The 20,516-nt window shown below is 30.6% G+C and overlaps 1 protein-coding gene across 1 annotated transcript; it reads left to right on the forward strand.

Moving 5' to 3' along the window:
* The first annotated feature begins 10,630 nt into the window (after nt 1–10,630).
* LOC129313346 (probable serine/threonine-protein kinase At1g54610) lies at nt 10,631–17,536 on the forward strand. Its single transcript, XM_054956346.1, has 9 exons — nt 10,631–10,938; nt 11,183–11,855; nt 12,613–12,897; nt 13,165–13,482; nt 13,788–14,015; nt 14,548–14,648; nt 14,893–14,992; nt 15,998–16,462; nt 16,980–17,536. Exons 2-9 carry the CDS (start codon nt 11,445–11,447, stop codon nt 17,184–17,186), a joined length of 2,115 nt encoding a protein of 704 aa, XP_054812321.1. The 5' UTR covers nt 10,631–10,938; nt 11,183–11,444; the 3' UTR covers nt 17,187–17,536.
* Nucleotides 17,537–20,516: the final 2,980 nt, after the last annotated feature.

Consider the following 20,516-nt stretch of genomic DNA (forward strand, 5'->3'; position numbering starts at 1 on the left):
CTTTGTAACATGTCTTCTAATTTTTGGATATGATATTGAATGACTTTGAGAAACTTTTAGGAGATTTATTTGTAATAAAGTTGTCCTCCTTGAACTTAGAATATGTCCGAATCACTTTTTATTTTATTTGTCATGCTGATATCTAATTTAAAATATATTAAAATAATTAATTTCTACTTCTAGCATCTACGTCCGGGTGCGGTTGAAACAAGTATGACAATGTTCGTGAGGGCCAAACAATGCTTCTTTTTTTGCCCTTCACTTCATCAAGAGCGGCCGTGGCTTCACGAAGCTCATTTGAGCAGATCACCCTATTTCATTCGCAACCGATAATTTTCCTTCATATTTCACTTGCAACCGACTGTATTTGAGGTGAGAACCAATTCTAAAACTTCGTTCATCTTTGACCGACGGTGGCTTTTAGAGTTTTATAGGTGAGCAGATTAGTGTTCCTGGGCCCCATCTTGGGCTTTGATTTGTAACTCCATATTTCTGGCCTTTCATATGTTGTTTTCAATCCCTTTTCTTGAAAATGCCCCAAAATTTCCAAATGAGGTGTTTTGTCTAATTTTATCTTTAATTCACACAGTAATCAGTTAAGATAGTCAAGATAGGAGCATAAATTATATACAAATCTATGTAACATGCCTACTTATTAGAAAGTTAGCTGTTTATACAATCACCACATGCATGGTAGTTTTTGTTAAGTTTATGACTTAAATTTCTATAATTTAATCATTTTATTTATTATACCTCTATTATTTACCGGTCATGTTAATATTCTTAACTTTTTAAAAGCTCTGTGTAAGTATCTCTCTATTGACGAGACAATCATTGTGAACCCTCTTCTTCATCATGGAGTATTTTTTGCTTGTTACTCACAAGATTTTTTGTCTCTCAATCATGCTAGGATTTTCTCACATTAAATGTTTTGCTTCTGCATATTTTGAGGGGGTTGAGTTGAACAGCAAGATACCCAAGAAGCTCCGATGCACTAGATCTGAACAATTTGCATGTCTCTCAATCTCGCATGTGACGTACGAATGTATCGAGTGTTTTGGGCTCACAGTTCTACTTTGACTTTGGCTAATGATGAAGTAATTAATGGTCAATGATGATGAACTCTTTTATAATAATGATGAATATGTTAATTACGTACGTTACACCCTTTCGTTGATGACTATACAGGGAAGAACAAAGTTGAATGCTATGTATCAATTGTCTCTTGTTTACATGTTGAGTTGCTGTGAAATAAACAACGTTCTGCCTCTGTCTAGAACTGCTGGGGAATTTAAATGTAATTCTTCTTTATATTTAACCATAGCGCATGTCTCAGTGACGTAGGATAAAACCTACTAAAAGAAGTTGCATCGCTTAGCAACTTATGAATAATACAATTTATTATAAATTTTACAAATTATGGATAAATAGAGATGCCGCTAATTGTCTGATCCAATTAAATCTAAAAAATAGCATTAGATATATTATTTTATATCAATACACGAACACATGGAGGAGATATTTTGTTTCTGGGACAAAATCACAAAAGGAGGATATAACTTTCAGCTACTTTATCAAGAATATGTGCTTTAGGTACAAGGAATCTCCTGGGAAGGGAATAATGGGGGTGTGGGGAAAAGGTTGAGCCTTTTTGTGAAATTTTGGCTTCTGAGAAAAAGAAAAAAAAAACTTTCAGCATGTGTGAGAAATAAATTGCAGGGAAACTAACAACAAAATTTCATAAAAAATATATAAATCACAATTAAATTTTTTAAAATATTATAATTCTTTTCAAGTTTTTAATTACCTTTGTGACATTATTAATTTTAGATTAAATGATTAGATTGCCTAAAAAAATAATGGATTCAAGTGAGAAGTTACAATTTTTTATCCAATTCTTACAATTTATAAAATAAAAGTTGTAATTACTTAAACAATACTCCACTAGTCCTCTTTATAAGTCATTTTTAATATATTTCATTAGTATTAAAAAAATTTTAAAATTTATTAACTCTATCTTAAAATTTAATAAGTTTTCGACCCTACCCCTATTAAATATACATATTTTAATAACATATTTTTTCTCTCTAACATTCAATTAAGAGTAAAAGAAGAAATTTATAATGAAAATTTAATAACATAACTTATAAATAAAATTAAAAAAATTATTCTCTTTCTACCCTATAAATAGGACAAGAGAAAGTAGTTATAACTGATTATTTTTAGAACTTATATTTCAAAGGTAAAAGAACTTTTATGTAAGAAGTTGTGATTTTTTATTCAATTCTTGTGATTCATATAATAAAAGTTGTAATTAATTATTTTTAAAATTAGGACTTTTATAGTAAAAAATTTTACGTGAAAAGTCATGATTTTTTATTCAATTTTTACTATTCATTCAATGAAGGTTGTAATTACTTCAACAACAGTTGTGATTAAAACTAATTATTTTTATTATTTATTTATCAATTATAAAAAAATTTTATGTGAGAAGTTATGATTTTTTATTTAATTTTTATAATTTATAAAATAAAATTTATAATTATTCAAACAAAAAGTCATGATTGAAAAAATAAAGCTAAACCTATTGTTTTCATTTTAAATAATGAATAATTTATTCATTTAACTTAAAATTATAAACGTCATAAAAATATTTAAAGACTTAAAATTAATTATGGCATTTTGAAGTAATTGCTTGGTGTTTATAAATTTTTAATTTTAATGAGATTCTAATATTTTATTGTCATTTTTACTAAATTATAAGCCCTTATCAGTTTAAGGGGTCATCATGAGGGTAGTTGAAAACAAGGTTAACCCGCTTTAATTATCACCATCTTGATCACTTACAACTTCAAGAATCACTGGCCTTTAACCTAATGATGCTCTTTTGTGACTCTAATCATTCTAATTTGAAGTGGCGTGTCCTGGTCATATCAATGTCTGTGTGACGCAGTGACATGTAATTAAGGTTCAGCCTTTTTGCACATGTTCTTCAAATAATATTTCCCCTTTTCAGTTCACTTGTCATTCTAAAACTGAAGGTGACAATGATTTGCCCATATTTTTTTCCCCAGTTTTTCTCTTTAAAATCATGTAAGCTCCGTTTAGAGCTAATCAAAATTATAGTTCAGACAACGCTCATAAAAATATTTATATATTATCTAGAAATAAAGATCTTACATCAGCGCCAAGGACATATGACATGCTATATTTTTCAATAATACATATGTGTGTTAGAACCAAAATCAATTAATTTGTTGTGATAAAACAAAAGAAATCACCATGAAATTATCTTAAACTGCTTGCATTCAAATTCAAACCTTGTGCAATATATACAAGGGCATGCGCTATTTACAGATAAAACTACATGAAAAGATGATCTCTATAAACGTATGAATTTTTTTTTATTTGCGTGTGTCACAGTGGCTTTAAAGTAAGTAGTTGAAGTTTAATTTATATATATATATATATATATATATGGAGAGAGAGAGAGCCCAGTTAAGAAATAAGAAGGGTTTGTCTCTTGTTTTCGATAGCTTGAAAAGGATTAATCTCTAATACTATGAGGAAATGATATCTCTAGTAATAAAAAAAAATGATGGTTTTATGGTCTAAAAGATATGCCAATTGTAATCTCCAGTGAAATTTATAATTTCCTTTTGATTTATAGCTAGTAATTCTACACCATGTACTTAAGTCTCCGGTCATAATCAATGAACACATGATCTCCAAAAGAGACTGGCAAAAAAAGAGGATGCGGATCCTCTAGAGTTAATAGCAAAAAAAAATTTAGCTTCGGCCCAAAAAGAAAAAAATTAGCTAAGGTATCTAAAGTTGAAGTTAAATGTAAAGTATCAATATTACTATAGGATTATTAGTGTTTGTACATATTGACATGAATCATTTTGAGTCTCTTAAAATGTAATTAATGAGTTTTTTTAAAAAAATAATCTAGGAGTGTAGTTAATAAAATGTTCTAATTAAAACACTATATTAAAGAAAAATAAATAAGGAAAACAATGTGTAATTTAAAAAAATTAACTAATTTACTAGGATATGATTGGCTTAAAAGTATCTTATAATAGCAAACAAGGATAGTATAATGGTTTTCTTTAAATAAGATTTTAACTAAATTTTTTTTGTAAGAATCGTGAAATAATTATAAATACGGTATATTATGAATCAAAGAAAGTATTATTTATAAATTATCAATATACATATTTTTTTTATTCCATCACAAATCTTTTGAAAAACATGGGGTATTATCATGTCTCACTAAAACTAATCCAAACCTTTGATGCATGGGACTGTTATTATCAATAATGATCTCACTATCAATTCATCCAGAGTGCTATTAACATGTTTATTTAATAAGAATGCATATTTTAAGATTTAAATTCAATATCAAGAAATAAATTGAATCGAATCTTTTATCTAGCTATTATAACATGTATGGTTGACTCTTAAAGCATGTGTCATGAATAATGGAGAACTAAACGTCAATTATTAAGACAAGGTGAGGTATGAGTCGTCTCAAGGATGAATGAGGCATAAGGCTTAGGATTGTGCAAGTTGTTTTGTATTTGTCGTTTGACCAACTTCAGAGTCAGGATCGTGAAAGATATGATATGGGGATTGCTGGAGATGAGGCAGCAGGGTGGGCCCACATCAGGGGTCCCCCTCATAAAAGGGCCCCACGAACCTCACACGTTGCCTCGGCCAAAGAAGGCAATGATATAAATTTCATGCACAAATTATTATATTCATCACTGTTCATTATTTAATGGTCGTCCACACGATTGTCTCCGTGGCTTCTCCTTCACCATGTCCCCATTTCTATTGTCCAAAATCCTGCTCTCTGTTATTGGCATTCTTTTCTTGTCGTAATTAAAAAAAAAAAATTCTATGCAGATTTTAAAGGTTTTCATTGCTTTTAACATTTTTTTTTCAACTTATAAGGTGTTAGAATATTTTAAATATATTATAAATTTGCATTAATTAATTATTGAACTCATAATATCTTAATCTTTTATGATATTATGTGAATCAAATAAGACCATTAGATAAAGATCCAGCCTATAATTTTGTAGTTGTAAATTTTGTCTTTATCACAATCTCAACTGAGTGTAATGGGGGAATTGATTAATTCGGTAACTAACATAATATCTTAAAAGCACATTCAACCTCTCACTGTGTTTGACAGCTCTTCTTCATACTCTTTTGCTCTCTGTTCTTTCTACAAGAAGTCATGAAAGTCTAGTACAGTGTGGGTTTGTTCACTCTCAAGGTAATCAAGTTTTTAATTTGAGTTTATATCTTCTTTTCAAAAAACTTTTGCACGAATAAAGTACATCACATTATTGCTTTTATTGGACAAATTATGAATAATTATGTAAAAATTTCTACTTTCTCCAAAACAAACTAGCATGCTCATTAAACTCAAATCTAATTACTTTATTTAATTATTGAGATATTTTCAAAAAAAAATCCAGATCTTATTTAAGGAAATCAGGGGTAGAGCTTTTAGGCTTAACATGCTAGTTTTCTCTTTCTTTCTTTTTGTTTGAAGGACATTTAAATTAATTGAATTTCAAAGGCTTAGAACATTGAGGTAAGTTTCATGACTTAAAAAGCATTTACAAGTATACTTGCATCAACGAAGTTCGATTTTGAACAATATTCATATTATATCAATAAATTGCATCTTTATCGATTAGATTATTTTTTATCAGCAACGCAAATGTTATTTAGACCTACTCTAAGTTAGCGCAAGTTAGATAAGCAGTTGATAGTTGATTCCCAACTCACACACACGCGCACACACAATTTAATTAGTTAAGAAAAACATGTCCTTTACCCCGTGGGAGACTAGTATTTGTAATCAACTACAATTCTGTGAAGGACACACTTGGTCTCATATAAAAAAGCTATTAGCTTATTTTATTTCTCAACTTTATTTAAAGGATTATTGAGTATCTTAAATTTAATTGTAGGTTAATTATGTTCTTTAATGTTAAATATTTCCTTTTTCATTAATTGCTGCTAACTCATTGTCTATTCACTGTGAGCTTTACATTATATTTTTAAATTTTTTATTACAATATATTTAAGTTTAGGGTGCCTGCTAATTTTTTAGATTAGGTCGAAGGACAAAAATGATTCTCAACACAATATTTTATAATAAAAAAGTATTAAAAATGTAACATGGGGCCATTAGTGGTGAAAAAAAGATTGATTAATGGTAGGGTGATAAGGAAAAAAATATTTAATGTTAAAAAATAAAATTAACTCATAATTAAATTTAAAGTATTTAATGACTATTCAGGTAAAGTCCAAAGGGCAAAACAAAATTTAAACTTATAAAAAATTGTTAGTCAAGAGAAACAACTTTATGAAGCTAATTTTTATATCTCACCTCTTTTTAACCACAACACATTAAATATATTTTACAACTATTTTTTAAAATAAAAATATAAACTTTTAAAAATACTCTCAATTTAATACTTAATTTGTGAAAAAAATTTTAAAAAGAGGAAATATAGTGTTGAAAATGCTTCATTAATAAAATTTTATTTTTATTTAAGTGTTTTATATTTAAAAAAATCACATCCAAAATTAATTAAGTAAATTATTCATGAATAAGAACTAATAACAAGTCATACTCTTGAAAAAATAAATCATGTTATTATTTTAACAATCATTCATTCTATATTAATTATTATCTTTGAATAAATTTATTGAATAATCATTGAATGCGATTCTTTCTTTTAATTTTGACAGGTTGAATCCTTTTTAAAAATATTTTATAAATTAAGAAGGATGGAGTAATTGATAGACTTGCAGGAGGATGAACTCAAATTTTTATTGTCAATAAAAACGGTTGTTGTTTTAGAAATAACAAAAGTCAAGCAAGACGAGTGCGACTGCAGTGACATTGAATTGAAATAATAATGATTCTACGAACTTAATCTTGCCATCAAGAGAGACTGAAGAAGAAAAGCAAAGCAAAGAGATCAGAGATGGCAACAAGTGATGTAAGAAGGAAGCCCTGTCCAAAAGTGACAGAGACAGCACAGAGGCGTTTGTAAGCCAAAAACGATAAAAGCAGCGACGTGGAGCGCAGGATGAGGGACGTGAGGCCTCTGAGAGCCGTTGGATCCGAACATGGTGGGGGCCACAGGGACTGTTTTTTCGGTGGTGAGTGATAGGGCAGGATGGTAAATTCGGACTCTGTCACCTAACAAAATTTATGGAATTAGCTGATAAAGCAGTGGAAAAGCCAACGACTTTCAATGACCCAAACGACCCCCCCTCTTTCTCCCTTCGTCCCTTATGCTGCCTCTCCTCCCCCACGCTCCTCAAGCCTTTCCTTTCAACACGCGCTGCTCCTTCAACGTAGAGGTCAATGCCACCTAATGCTAGCTCAAAGTGATAATAGCATGAAGTAGGAGTAGAGCCTAAGAACTAAGCGCGGATCAATGGCTCGAGGACCCCCTCTTTCTTGGTTGGTTTCTCGTCCTTTTTTTAACAGTTAGAAATGACGGATCCAAGGTTCAACTTCCTCGTTCCGCTCAAAATATAATACAATTTTTTTGACGGTGAGATATAAAAAAAAAAATATAAGACAATTTTTTTAAATATATCCTCTCCATTAGAAAAATATAAAATATTTTTAAATAAATTTTACTTTTAATAAAATAATTATTTATTTTTTAATTATTTTTATCTTTTTATATTTAAAAAAATTAATGATTACACCTTGAACGATTAAAAATATCTTATATTTTTTAATATCCAACTTCTCAAAAAATACCTTATATTTTTTAACAAAGGGAGTAATTAATAATTTTTTTTAAATACTATTATTTTTTGGATAAAAAATATCCTTAATTAAGAGGTATAATTAATAAGATTTTTTAATTGAGGTAATAAGTATGAAAAAAGTATTTAATTTAAATATAAATAATTAATTTATTAAAAGTGTAATTTGATAAAAAATACTTTATAATATTAAACAAAAGAAATATATAGGCGCAGATGAGATGATGGGGATGAGGTAAAGCATGGATAAAAATTAATGAACAAGACCCTACTAATGTATAAAAAATAAATAAATAGTATATCTATATACAATTTTATGAGAAGTCTATATACATTTTCACAATGGTGTTAAGAGAAAATTACAAATAAGTCTAATATAAATAAGTTTCACATATCTGTAAAAATACAAGCAAATTTTATGAGATTTGATTATAATTAATTTATCATGTAGAATGATATAAATATTTTTGGACTTTTACCCTTTCAACTAGTGCTAACAAAATATTGATTGATATTGACCAACCAAAAATGTTTTTTAATAAAATATTAATACTTTAATGTTCAGAAGACAAACACAGCATATTAATAAGTAAATATTTAAGATTTACAAATAAAACTTTTTACATTTACAAATCAACTTCCTGAAATATTGATATTTTAATATTTACAAATTAAGTTTCACATATTTATAAATTAAACTTGTTATTTACAAATTTGGCTTATAAATATGTGAAGTTAATTTTTAAATTTTAACTCTTTTTTCTTGTAAAAGGTCAATTTTTAAATGAGGTTTGAACAATTAATCTTAAAAATTTACTTGTAAATTTTTATTGTTTGAATTCTGAATATTAAAATATAAATAATACAATAAAATTTTCTAAAAAACATTTTTTTGTTGGTCACGCCAATGGTCGATCAATCATCTAAGTTAATCAACTGTGGTCAATACTAGCTAAAAGAGTGGACACCTAAAGATATTTGTGTCATTTTACACAGTAACTTAATTACGACGAAATATCATGAAATATAAGCACATTTTCACAAAATCTATATAATTTATTTATAAATAAGTTTATTATATGTATAAAACCTATTTGTAATTTGCCCCAATATTTAGGTGTAGCCGGTAGTTCAATAGTATGAAAATCAACAATTGAAAGTCAATCTAACCTAGCTCAATTTTTTTTTTCGTGCCCTTACCTTATACAAGTATTATATTAAGTTTAAAATAAGTCACAGCCTGTGATTATTACAATTTTTTATATGTTATATGTAGTAGAAGATTTACAAAAAATTATGTTGTTTGTAAATAACAGAATAGTCGCACTTATTTTTATGATAAAGAGCATGGTGCAATTCGCTTCGAATTCTACATAAAGTACCATGATATTCACATTCTAGTTGTTCATAAAATGATTAATATTTATTTTCCACATTGTTTGCACACATCTTCACCTAAAATATAAATTAAAATGGCCTTATCATTTCAGTTTTGGCGACCTTACGTGACAAATCATTTCATATTGCATTGGCATTATAAAATTTAAACAACACCAACATGTATACGATTCTTTGAATTTTAAGTCAATTTTCCGTCCAACATTTGAAGTCACACACACACAAGTGTTGATGAATAAAAAGTAAGACATTTCATATGACTTTTATTCAGAAAAAATATTCAAAGATATCACCACCATTTTTTTTTTGCTTATAAATATCTTCCTAATAAATACAATCTCATTTGAGATACGGTCGAACACTAAATGCAAACATCTTTTTTGACAAAAATTTAAATTTAATTCATCACGTTATAAGGAACTAGTTCATTCTTTTAGATTCAACTCTTATTAGTATCACCATTATATCAATAAATAAAAAAATGGGATTGTCTAAATAACTTTTTTTAAAAAATTTATTATCAAATTTCAAGGGTGAAAACTTATCCTTACACATGACTTAAGTTTTTTTAAAAATATGTACATTCTAATATTGAAATACAGGTGTAGAATTTTGTGGAAATTATGCATTAGAGAAAGAGTTGACTGGAGGGTCACCCACAACATTTCCATAATAAAAATATTATTAATTTGGAAGAAAAATTAATATGCAAGCCACTATTTGATATTCTTTGATAACCGATACAGCTGTCCTCCTGCCAAAATAATGAACTCCTCGTGTTTTAAAAGGACAAAATATATTAAATACTAAATAAATATATTATTGTGGCCACAAAATATATAAATAATTGAAACAGCCATAGTCAGCTAGCTGCTCGAAGTTTAATGGATAGTTGATAATATACTTAATATAATTGCTTCTCACGCTATTTATTGGATATCAAGTTTTGTGAATTTTTCATAATTACTCAATTTGAACATAGCGACAGAAAAATTAAAATATATTTTTTAACTATAATATAACCATCAAAATAAAAATATATAATAGAGAATCGTGCATATTAAAATTAGGAAACAAATAATAAATTTTTTTAGATTTCTAATTCTAATTTCATACCAATACCGTAAATAAGGTTTGTTGTTTTTTTTTCCCCATAAAGGAAATTTTTTTCCTGTTCGTTTTTAGGCTGAACTTTTTTCCCCATAACAAATTGCTACTAATAACGCAATCAACAACAAAGAAAAGCAATTACTAATTAATGTCCATTATTAAAAAAAGGGATAATTAATTATTATTGGCATGTAGTAACTACTCTATGTATCGTCACACCCTTTGCTGGGCGCGTGGCCATATGGTAAGAACAAGAATGTCTTCATGCAATGAGTTTCGCTTCACAGCCTCTCTCTCTCTCCACTGAAAGCTGCAGCCTGCAGTGCCGGGGACACTCCTCTTCGCAACATAAATATGCGCCGCGAGAAGCTGCTTTTATATGTTTTTAATTTTTTTACTATTACCAACATTAATTTTTCTTCATTGAATTAAATATATATTATAATAATTTTTATGGAGTTCCTTGCATCCCTTCATCTTCCAAAACACACGCTACGGGTTTCTCAAATCGTTGTGCCCTAGATCCGTGGCTTCGCTGCCCAAGTTCTGAGCTTCAGTGATACCCTTTTTGTCACTCTTTCAGTTTGGACACTGGGAAAGCTTCATGAGGTCTGTTTTCAACATATTTGCGGTGAAAATTCACTCTTACAAGGTTTTGAGGATCTGGGTATTGCTATTTTGATTCCTTCCGTTGTAAATTTGCAAAGCTGTATGTTCCTGGATTAGAAAGTAGACAGCTTTTATGGAAAGGCATTGTACTGTGCAAAGAACTGTCATTTTCAAGTTTATATGTTTTTACTTGTGGCCTTCAGAGCATAGATTTTGAAGATTTCTGGGTTTTGATTTCTTGAAGTTTTGAAGCTGTTGTGCTTCTTGTGTTTTGATGGGTGGAATATGTCAGCTATTTGGTGATTTGGGGTCGCATTTGAGATCAGATGAGTACTGTATTACTTTGTAGTAATTTTACAATTTAAGTTATTGGACATTTGATATGGATTTTGACTGAGCTTGTGATTACAGCTCAGAAGAGGATAGTATGATAATATCGTGGAGATACAATTTGTGTGGATATTGAGATTGGTGGTTATTGTTGAAGGGTCTGGTCACTTGTGTATATGATGGGTTGCGTTTGTTGCAAGCCCTCAGCCATTGATGACAGTAGGGAGAGTCCAAGGGAGCGATTATCAAATAAGGTTTCATTGGACCCTCTTGTATGTAGGGCTACCTCATCGAGGAGGGAGGAAGGATATCGAGTGAAGGATAGATATGATAATAATGATGGTAGAATTGCGTCCATGGATAAACAAGGAAATGGCTCTGTTCGTTTGCAGGGTGATAATGTTGAAAGGAAGAGGGAGAAAACGGAGTATGTTGTTATACAGCATCCAGGAAATGGTAGTGTTCCAAAAGCCACAGAAGGGGAGCAGGTTGCAGCTGGGTGGCCTTCATGGTTGGCAGCAGTGGCTGGAGAGGCTATCAAGGGATGGTTGCCACGACGAGCAGATTCTTTTGAGAAGTTGGATAAAGTATGCTGCATTCTTGATCTGGCTACATCTCATTATATGTTTCTTTGTTTTCTTTTGCTTTTTTTTTTTTTGGGTGAAACATCAGGTCCAGAGCTCTGTATCCATGATTTTTTTTCCAGTTTATTGCATAATATCACTTCTAAAACTTATTTTAAACATGACGAGTTGTTCCTATCTTTTACTTATTTTATGCTTGGTTATGTAAACTTTTAAAATCTGCTTGCTGCCAAAGATGACAACGTGCAAATGACAAACCCACGTCCTTGCTCCCTTGTTGATTATTATGCTGATGAACTGATTTCTAAGATAATTCTATGATCCTCAATCAAATTGAGCGAAATTGCAATTTTTTTGTGTTCAGCTCATGATTGAACGTTATTAAATGATTCCATGCTCTTCATTTGAAGAATACTTTTTGCCTACAATTCCTGAATGATATTAGCAATTATGTGTCTGATGGTCGTGATGTTATCCCTCATTATTAACTGCTTAAGGATGGTTTTGTTGATGACATTTAATTCTAAAAGCGAAGTCACTTAAAATTCTGTTCCCGTTTGAATTTCATATTATATGTTCTTGGTGGTTTGATAAAGTTTGTCAGAAAGTTGAGCTGGAACATAGGACTTGATGTCATTTTAGTAATGTGATTTTTCTTCAGTAAAATTTTCTCCTTAATCCCAGTTAATTTCTGAAATGATTTTACTTTCTTGTTGTTTTCACTTGCCATTAAGCGATAGTTATGTCCTTTTGCGTGCAGATTGGTCAGGGGACTTATAGCAATGTTTATAGAGCTCGTGATCTTGAACAAAAGAAAATTGTCGCTTTGAAAAAAGTGAGGTTTGATAATCTTGAACCTGAGAGTGTTCGCTTCATGGCAAGGGAAATTCACATTCTTCGTAGGCTTGATCATCCAAACGTCATAAAACTGGAAGGTCTAGTTACATCAAGGATGTCTTGCAGCCTATACCTAGTTTTTGAGTACATGGAACATGACTTGGCTGGGCTAGCTTCACATCCTGGACTGAAGTTCACAGAAGCACAGGTACTTTCTGAAGCTTCTTTCTTTTGCCTACTGCTTTACTAGAAGTGTTGCTGTATATCTCTGGAAAATCTAGCTGTCATTAATGTCTATTTTAATATGATGTTCAACCTCAATTTATTTTTGTTTGGAAATTGGAAATGAAACAACTGAACAAGAGTAGGGGAAATTTCACAAAGAGTAAGATTTCCTCTTGGGGCAGAACATAACTAACATCAAGTACTAAAGAAACCTCCAAAGAGACTTACTTCTGTTATTGGAAGTTGTCAGGTCAAATGTTATATGCAGCAGCTTTTATGTGGACTTGATCACTGCCACAGCTGTGGTGTACTGCACCGTGACATTAAGGGATCCAACCTTCTGATTGACAACAATGGTATCTTGAAGATTGCAGACTTTGGTTTGGCAAGCTTTTATAATCCCAATCAAATTCAGCCATTGACGAGCCGAGTTGTTACGCTTTGGTATCGGCCTCCAGAGCTATTGCTTGGAGCAACTTACTATGGCGCTGCTGTAGATTTATGGAGTACAGGCTGCATACTTGCTGAGCTATATGCTGGAAAGCCTATTATGCCAGGAAGAACTGAGGTGTACATGCTTGAATTTTAACATTTCATTTGAATGTGGCATTTTTATGCATTTTCTGTTTCCTTCAGTTTTTGCTAAAATGATTGTCATGCTCTGTTTATTTGTTTACAATATTCACTGTAAACTGCATGCAGTGGCTTTTAGAAAGTACTGTAGATAAGTAGGTTTGGTTGCAAGGAAAATATCAGTAAAAATGGAGAAAGAATGATGTTCACTAGATAAAACATAAAGTTCTTGGATTATAATGTGATTCAATTTGCTTGGTTTTATGAATGAAATTATTACACGCATTTTCTTTCTTGTAGGTTGAGCAGCTACATAAAATTTTTAAACTTTGTGGCTCACCTTCTGAGGATTATTGGAGGAAATCGAAGCTGCCTCATGCAACAATATTTAAACCTCAACAGCCCTACAGGCGGTGTGTTGCAGATACATTTAAGGAGTTTCCTGCACCTGCATTAGCACTCATGGAAACCCTTTTATCCATAGATCCTGCTGATCGTGGAACAGCAGCATCTGCTTTGAAGAGTGAGGTGTGCATTTTTTAATGAAATTCAGATGGCAAGAACATATTTTTATGGTGATGTTATTTTGCTTGTTGGTACTGCTCATCCAAAATGCTCCTCACATGTAATGTAACTCTGTCGGTGCATGTTGAGGGAGATGTTGGTAGTGGTCGAAGCATCAGTTTAACTTTTTCCCCCAACTTTGACTTAGAAAATTTAAATGTTTGCGGAACTTCTGTCAATACACAAGAACATAAATGCTCTGATATTATCTCTAGTTGATCATATTTATGCCAGTAATTAATACTCCAATGTCCTGTGTATTGCTGTAAGTACCTAATAGTATAGTCTCCAATCTCCAAGTCCTATATGTTAAAGCTTATATGTAATTCATCTTAATTTTCTGTTTACCACTTGTTAATTTTATAGTTGAAATTGTTTATTATGATCAGCTCAGACATAGTTTTTCCAAAGTAATTCTTTTACACTTGGTGATCAGTTGTTGCCTTTAATACATAGATATGCATTGTCAATAACTTCTGGTGTTTTTGTGATTTAGTTCTTCACAACAAAACCCTTACCTTGTGATCCTTCAAGTTTGCCCAAGTATCCTCCGAGCAAGGAATTTGATGCCAAAGCACGGGATGAAGAAGCTAGAAGGTGTGTGCTCTGTCTTTATGTTCATTTTTTTTTGTTAAAATACTATTTCCAAATTATGTTTTTATCCCTTTAGAGTTTTTATGTTTAGTTTTAATTCTATTTATGCATAATTTATTAATGGAGTCAACTGAGATATGCATTCATCTGGTTTTTTAAATTAACAATCAGTGTTTGTTTGGTCCTTCTACTCCTATATTGTAAGGTTGACTGTTGCATTTTAATTTAATTTTTCTGATTCTACCAGACAAGGAGCTCTCGGAAGCAAGGGCCACAGACAAGGGACAAGAGAGTCTCGGGCTGTCCCTGCACCCGATGCTAATGCTGAACTGGTTCTATCCATGCAGGTACCTTGTTCAATCATAAGACCAACCCTAAATATGTCATTGTAAGGCGCAATTGCATGTTATATTTGATAGCATTCTGCTTTTTAAGACCCTTTGGCTATTCAGGTTTCAAGTGCATGAAACTTTCTTCAGTTCTTACTTTTACCTTGAGATCATGATAGCCTCACACACATTTTTATGGCGTTTAATAAATAAAGCAAAGGAGAGGCAAAGGTATATTGGGCATTTGGAAATTTCTTAAAGTGGTGTTTAGCTTTGGCATTTGGGTTTGTTTCTTAGTATTTTTGGGCATCTTTTTCTTAGATGTCTGATTTTAGGAAATATGAGAAATTTAAAATTAATGATGTGTTGTATGTTTCCTAGGGAATGTATGGACAACGATTTTTTCATGTTTGCCCTCAAAATTTCAATAAATAGATTTTCAAGTACTGGGAAAATAATTGGCCAAACAGCCTCTTAAGGAAAACTTATAAGAAGCATAAATTGATTGTTGTGCAACTTGTTAAGTCTATCTTTCACAGTAATGAATGCTCCATTAAAAAATGTAAGGCATTTTTAGTGTTTCAAAGTAGAATTAATGTGCTTTTTTCAAAAGTGTCCATGATAAATAAATTACTTTATATTTTTTTTAAAGTGAAATACTTTATTAAATGAGGGTAAATATGGAAAGATGGTATTAGTTAGAAGATATTGAAAGGTAAGATTCGGTTGAAAATACTTTATATTTTTCAATGGAGGGAGTACTTAGTATGGACAAAAGAACCATTATATACTTCTACTGGGTATTGCTGACTATCCGTATATTATCCTTTTTCAAGAATGCTATCTTGAATATCTAATTTCTTTCCTGCTGATACATTACCAAATCTCCTTTTATTTCGGGTGAATTTTATTTTCTATCCTCTGTTGTTCTATGAGGATAGTTTCCATAGTCATCTTTGTTTATTGTTACACATTTAAGTTTATTTTCTCTTGTTGACGTTGGAATTTTAAACCTTTCGGCAGAAGAGACAAGGTCAATCCAACTCTAAGAGCCGTAGCGAGAAGTTTAACCCTCATCCTGAAGAAGTTGCTTCAGGATTTCCCATTGACCCCCCTAGGCCATCACAGGCTGTGGAAGTAGGTATGGATCACCAGGTACAGCAACATAAAAGAGCTTCCCATTCTGGTCCACTTTGTAACCGTACTGCATGGACAAAAGCCGGGAAAAACCAGGATGATGCACCAAAGATCTCCAATGGAGGCGACTTGTCAGCAATGTCTGGCTTAGTTGCTGCAAGAAGGAGCATGTTATCTGATGATCGCAAAGAAAGGTCTGCATCATCACATACAGAGGTTCCCAAACTAATAAGCCGGTTCCCGGGATCCTTGAAGGAGGCCTCTGAATCATTGATGCAGCATGAACAAAAGCATGCTGGAGCTCCTCCCCAAAAGGAAGAAGCGCGAGGCAACAACAAAGACCCAATTCCTGTGAGTAGTTTTCTTTTGTCCTTGATACCAGTCCTGTCCTTTTTGCTTTTTATTGTTCACTGTCATCCATTGCTAAGAAATAGATTTTTTGTTGATGAAGTTGGGGCCTTGTGCATTGTTTTTGCTTTAGTTTGTTCAAATGAGGTGTTCGTCCTTTGTCGCCATCCTAGTATCTATAGGATATCAATCTGCATCCAAGATGCTTATGCTTGAGAAATTGTTATTCAAGAGATCAAAAGACATTAATATCGTAATATGCACATTCCACCCTAAAACTATTTCGATCTTGAAGTCCTGCACTTTTGGCTTTGCCACTTGAAAAATAGAGATCGCATAACTTCTATGACAATTTTCAATCATCGAACCAAACAGAGACTGTTAATTACCGCCATGATATTTTACACCTGGGAATCTTGCATACCAAGTATATGATCGTGTGGCTTCCCTAGTTAGTTTCCTTTTTTTTTTTTTTAATCATTTATCAGTGGCAGATAATACTATCTTTATAATGATGCAGGTTGGTTATGGGTCCAAGGGTCATAAAATTCATTATTCTGGTCCATTGCTAGTTCCATCTAGCAACACGGACCAGATGTTGAAGGACCACGATCGCCAAGTTCAAGAAGCTGTCAGAAGAGCGCGATTGGACAAGGCGAAGATGAGAAGACTTCAGGCTGAAGGGAACCAGATAACCACCAATTCATTATTTGTTTCTGGTCGCTGAGCTGTTGTATGTAGGGCCTGGTGGCCATAAAATGCAAAGCCATCACATAAGAAGATCACTGCAAAAATAATTTGGCTGGTGATTTTTCTCTTGTGAATTTCTTTTATACTCTCCCTTTGTACGTATAGGGTATATCCCTCGCAGAATGCCCCCGGTGGCGGTGGTAGGTAACTTAATAGCACAGAGAAATCTCTTTCCTCTTACGGCTGCAATTTCTGATATATGGCTGTTCTTGTAAAGCTTATCAGCCTTGAGCTGTAGAATTCTGAGAACAATTTGTTCCTCCTTTGATTTTTACGTGTCGTTAATATTTTCTTCTCATTTATTTCATATGTGGCTTAAGCTTTTAACTAATGGTACTATTTTTATGAGTAAAAAAATACACGGTTCCAAATTTGAGGAGTCAAACTATCTCTGTCTTATGAATAACGTGTGTTCTTAGCAAAAACTTATGTTAATGAATTTTGTAATTTGTAAGAAGATCCTTAAAAGTTATCTTGCCAATGCCCATTTTTTTAAGCTTAACGAAAGTTTTTTTCTATTAAGTTACTTGAAGGAGTTGTTAGGAGAATTTTAATCTAAATACGAGGGGTTGTTGGAAGAAAAATTATTTTCAGCTTATTTATGTCAGTGATTTTAATAAGCTTACAAAATAAGCTGATACAATTTTTTTTCTACTTCTCATACTTAGATAAAGGTTCATCCAACACACAGGCCTTTCCTCTTTTGTCCATTTTTTGTTTGTTTACGGCATCTGATTCTTATCCCAGGTGCTAGTGTCTAGGCACTTGCACACAAAAGCAAGTATCAATTTCATTTTAATAAATATTCTTCAAATTTTGGAATCGACTTATTTAAAGCACAATGTTCTTCAACGTAGATATTTCTATTGGATATTTTGGGATGCGGACGGCAGTGATTCCATCTGTTATGTGACTCGAGTGGGCTAGCAATAGAATAATGGAGTCTAAGTTAAAAATTTAGAACTCTGTAACAATAAAAATAAACCTTATCCCACTCATCTAGTTCAATTATATAGCCTGTAATTTTATTTTTGTTTTTTTAATACAAGACAATATCTTATTTTTTTGGAAGAATTACATCAAAGTTTTAAGTAATAAATTTGATTTTGATTTTATTTTATATGATTGAATGCTTGATTCAACTGATAACAAAGTTGTACCGATTTAATAAGAGGTTTCAAGTTTGAGTTCAAGTCTTGGACAAACAATATCATTAGTGGTAAAAAAAAAAGAAAGGGCAGAACATTCTGCAAATTGGTTGAATTGGTCCTATTATTTTTTAATTAATCAATTATTATTTTGAAAATTTTAATTCATATTTAAAAACTGCAATTTATACATATTTATACCTAATAAGTATTATTAAATGGAGAAAAGTGAACCAGAATACAATAAATATTTATATATTTCAAAGTTATAAATTATAAATTATGAAATAAGTATATATACTTTGGATTAAAATGATGGCATATTGAAGGATATTACCTTTTTTTATTTTATATTATTTTGTTTGAAATTTAAGCATTCAATTTTATTATTATATATCATTTTTAATTTTAAGTATATATTATTTAAAATATATTAATTTATTCATGCCCGTTTGAATCACAATTCAAATTACAATTTGGCTATTGAACCATAAATTAGTACTTCAATAGTTTAATGATTAGTCTAATTTTCTTAACATTGTGTGAGACAAACTCACAATATTGGATGTTTCCAAGCCAAAAAAAAAAATGTTTCAATTGCAAAATGACATGTAAATGGGGTCTATTAGCAATTAAATAACACACTTGAGACTTCTCTATAACTCACTAAAGAAAATTTTGTTAATATATATTTTGTTAGAAGTTCAAAATAATATTTATTACATGTGGCTAGTGTCCTCTTGGCAAGAATCTAAATCTTAACTTATAATGTTAGGAGAATTAACTACTTTCACTATACTTAGCCCCGTTAATTTTATTAACATTTTTCTATTACACCCTCACTTATGACTAATAATGTGAAAATATTTCAATGCATTAAATTAATTGCCGATTTGATAATGTGATAAATATTTTAATATATTAATTATATTTTTTTAATCTATGTGCTAAAGCCTTGAAAAACTTAAATTTTTAAAAAGGAGGAAATAAAATTTTAAAAGTGAAGTAAAGTAGGCTTAAAGAAGGAAAAATGACCAAAAAAACTCTTGAAATGTTTAAATGATAATGAGATTTTGAAAAATATCATAATTCTTCTCAAGCTTCTAAAGATTTTTTTGATATTAATAATTTTTGATAAAATGACTAAAATACTTCTAGTTTAAAATAAAAAAAGTAAATATTAGTCTAGCAATAATTAGAATTGAACAAGCATTTATAACTTTTCTTATGCAAATTACAATTTCAATGAATAAAAAATTTACATAGATGAAATTTTAATTATTTGTTTCATTCTAATCATTGTCATAAAAAAATAGTGATTGGTTAAACTAAAATAATTACAGATTTATAACACTTAGATCTTAGCGAATAAAAGATTTGTACAAGAAAAATTATAATTATTTGTTCCATTCTAGTCATTGTCATAAAAAAATAATGACTATTTAAACTAAAATAGTTACACATAGATACAATACTTGGACCTCGATGAATCAAAAAATTGTACAATAGAAGTTGCAATTGCTTGTTCCATTTTCATCATGGCCCAAAAAAAGGTAAAATTTGTTTAAACTAAAATCACTCATATTTACTTTTTTTAAAAATTGTGGTATTTTAGTTATTTTATAAAAATTATTAATGTCAGAGAAGTTTTTAAAAACTTAAGAATAATTATGATATTTTATAGGTTCTCGTTATTATTAGTATAGTGCAAGAGGATTTTTATTTTTACTTTGCCTTTAAAGAATCATGACGTTTGGTCCGAATATGGGCTTCATTTTCTGGTCCTACCAGCACAGGAAAAATCTGGAGATGCATTTATTGTTTTTGTTTGCCGAGGCTGGAGGTGCATTTATTAGAACTTTTTTTTTTTTTTGATAAAATTATTAGAACTCACTTAGGCTTCCTCTTGCCACATGTTAATTTTATCCAATCAACCAAATATTATCACAACCCGACCCATATATATATGTGTGTGTATGCATAATGTTAATTTCAATTGGTTGGCCTCACAATTAAACCAATAATATAATAATTAAATTAAAAAATATTATATATATATAATAATATAAATAAAAAATATATATAATTTTTATATAACTTAAAAATAAAGTTAAATATTTTAAGTTAATTATAAGTTAATAAGCCCTATGACACATCAT

Source organism: Prosopis cineraria, unplaced genomic scaffold (assembly GCF_029017545.1).
Source record: "Prosopis cineraria cultivar Desert tree isolate PC_DT_omini unplaced genomic scaffold, ASM2901754v1 PC6, whole genome shotgun sequence".
NCBI lineage: Eukaryota > Viridiplantae > Streptophyta > Magnoliopsida > Fabales > Fabaceae > Prosopis > Prosopis cineraria.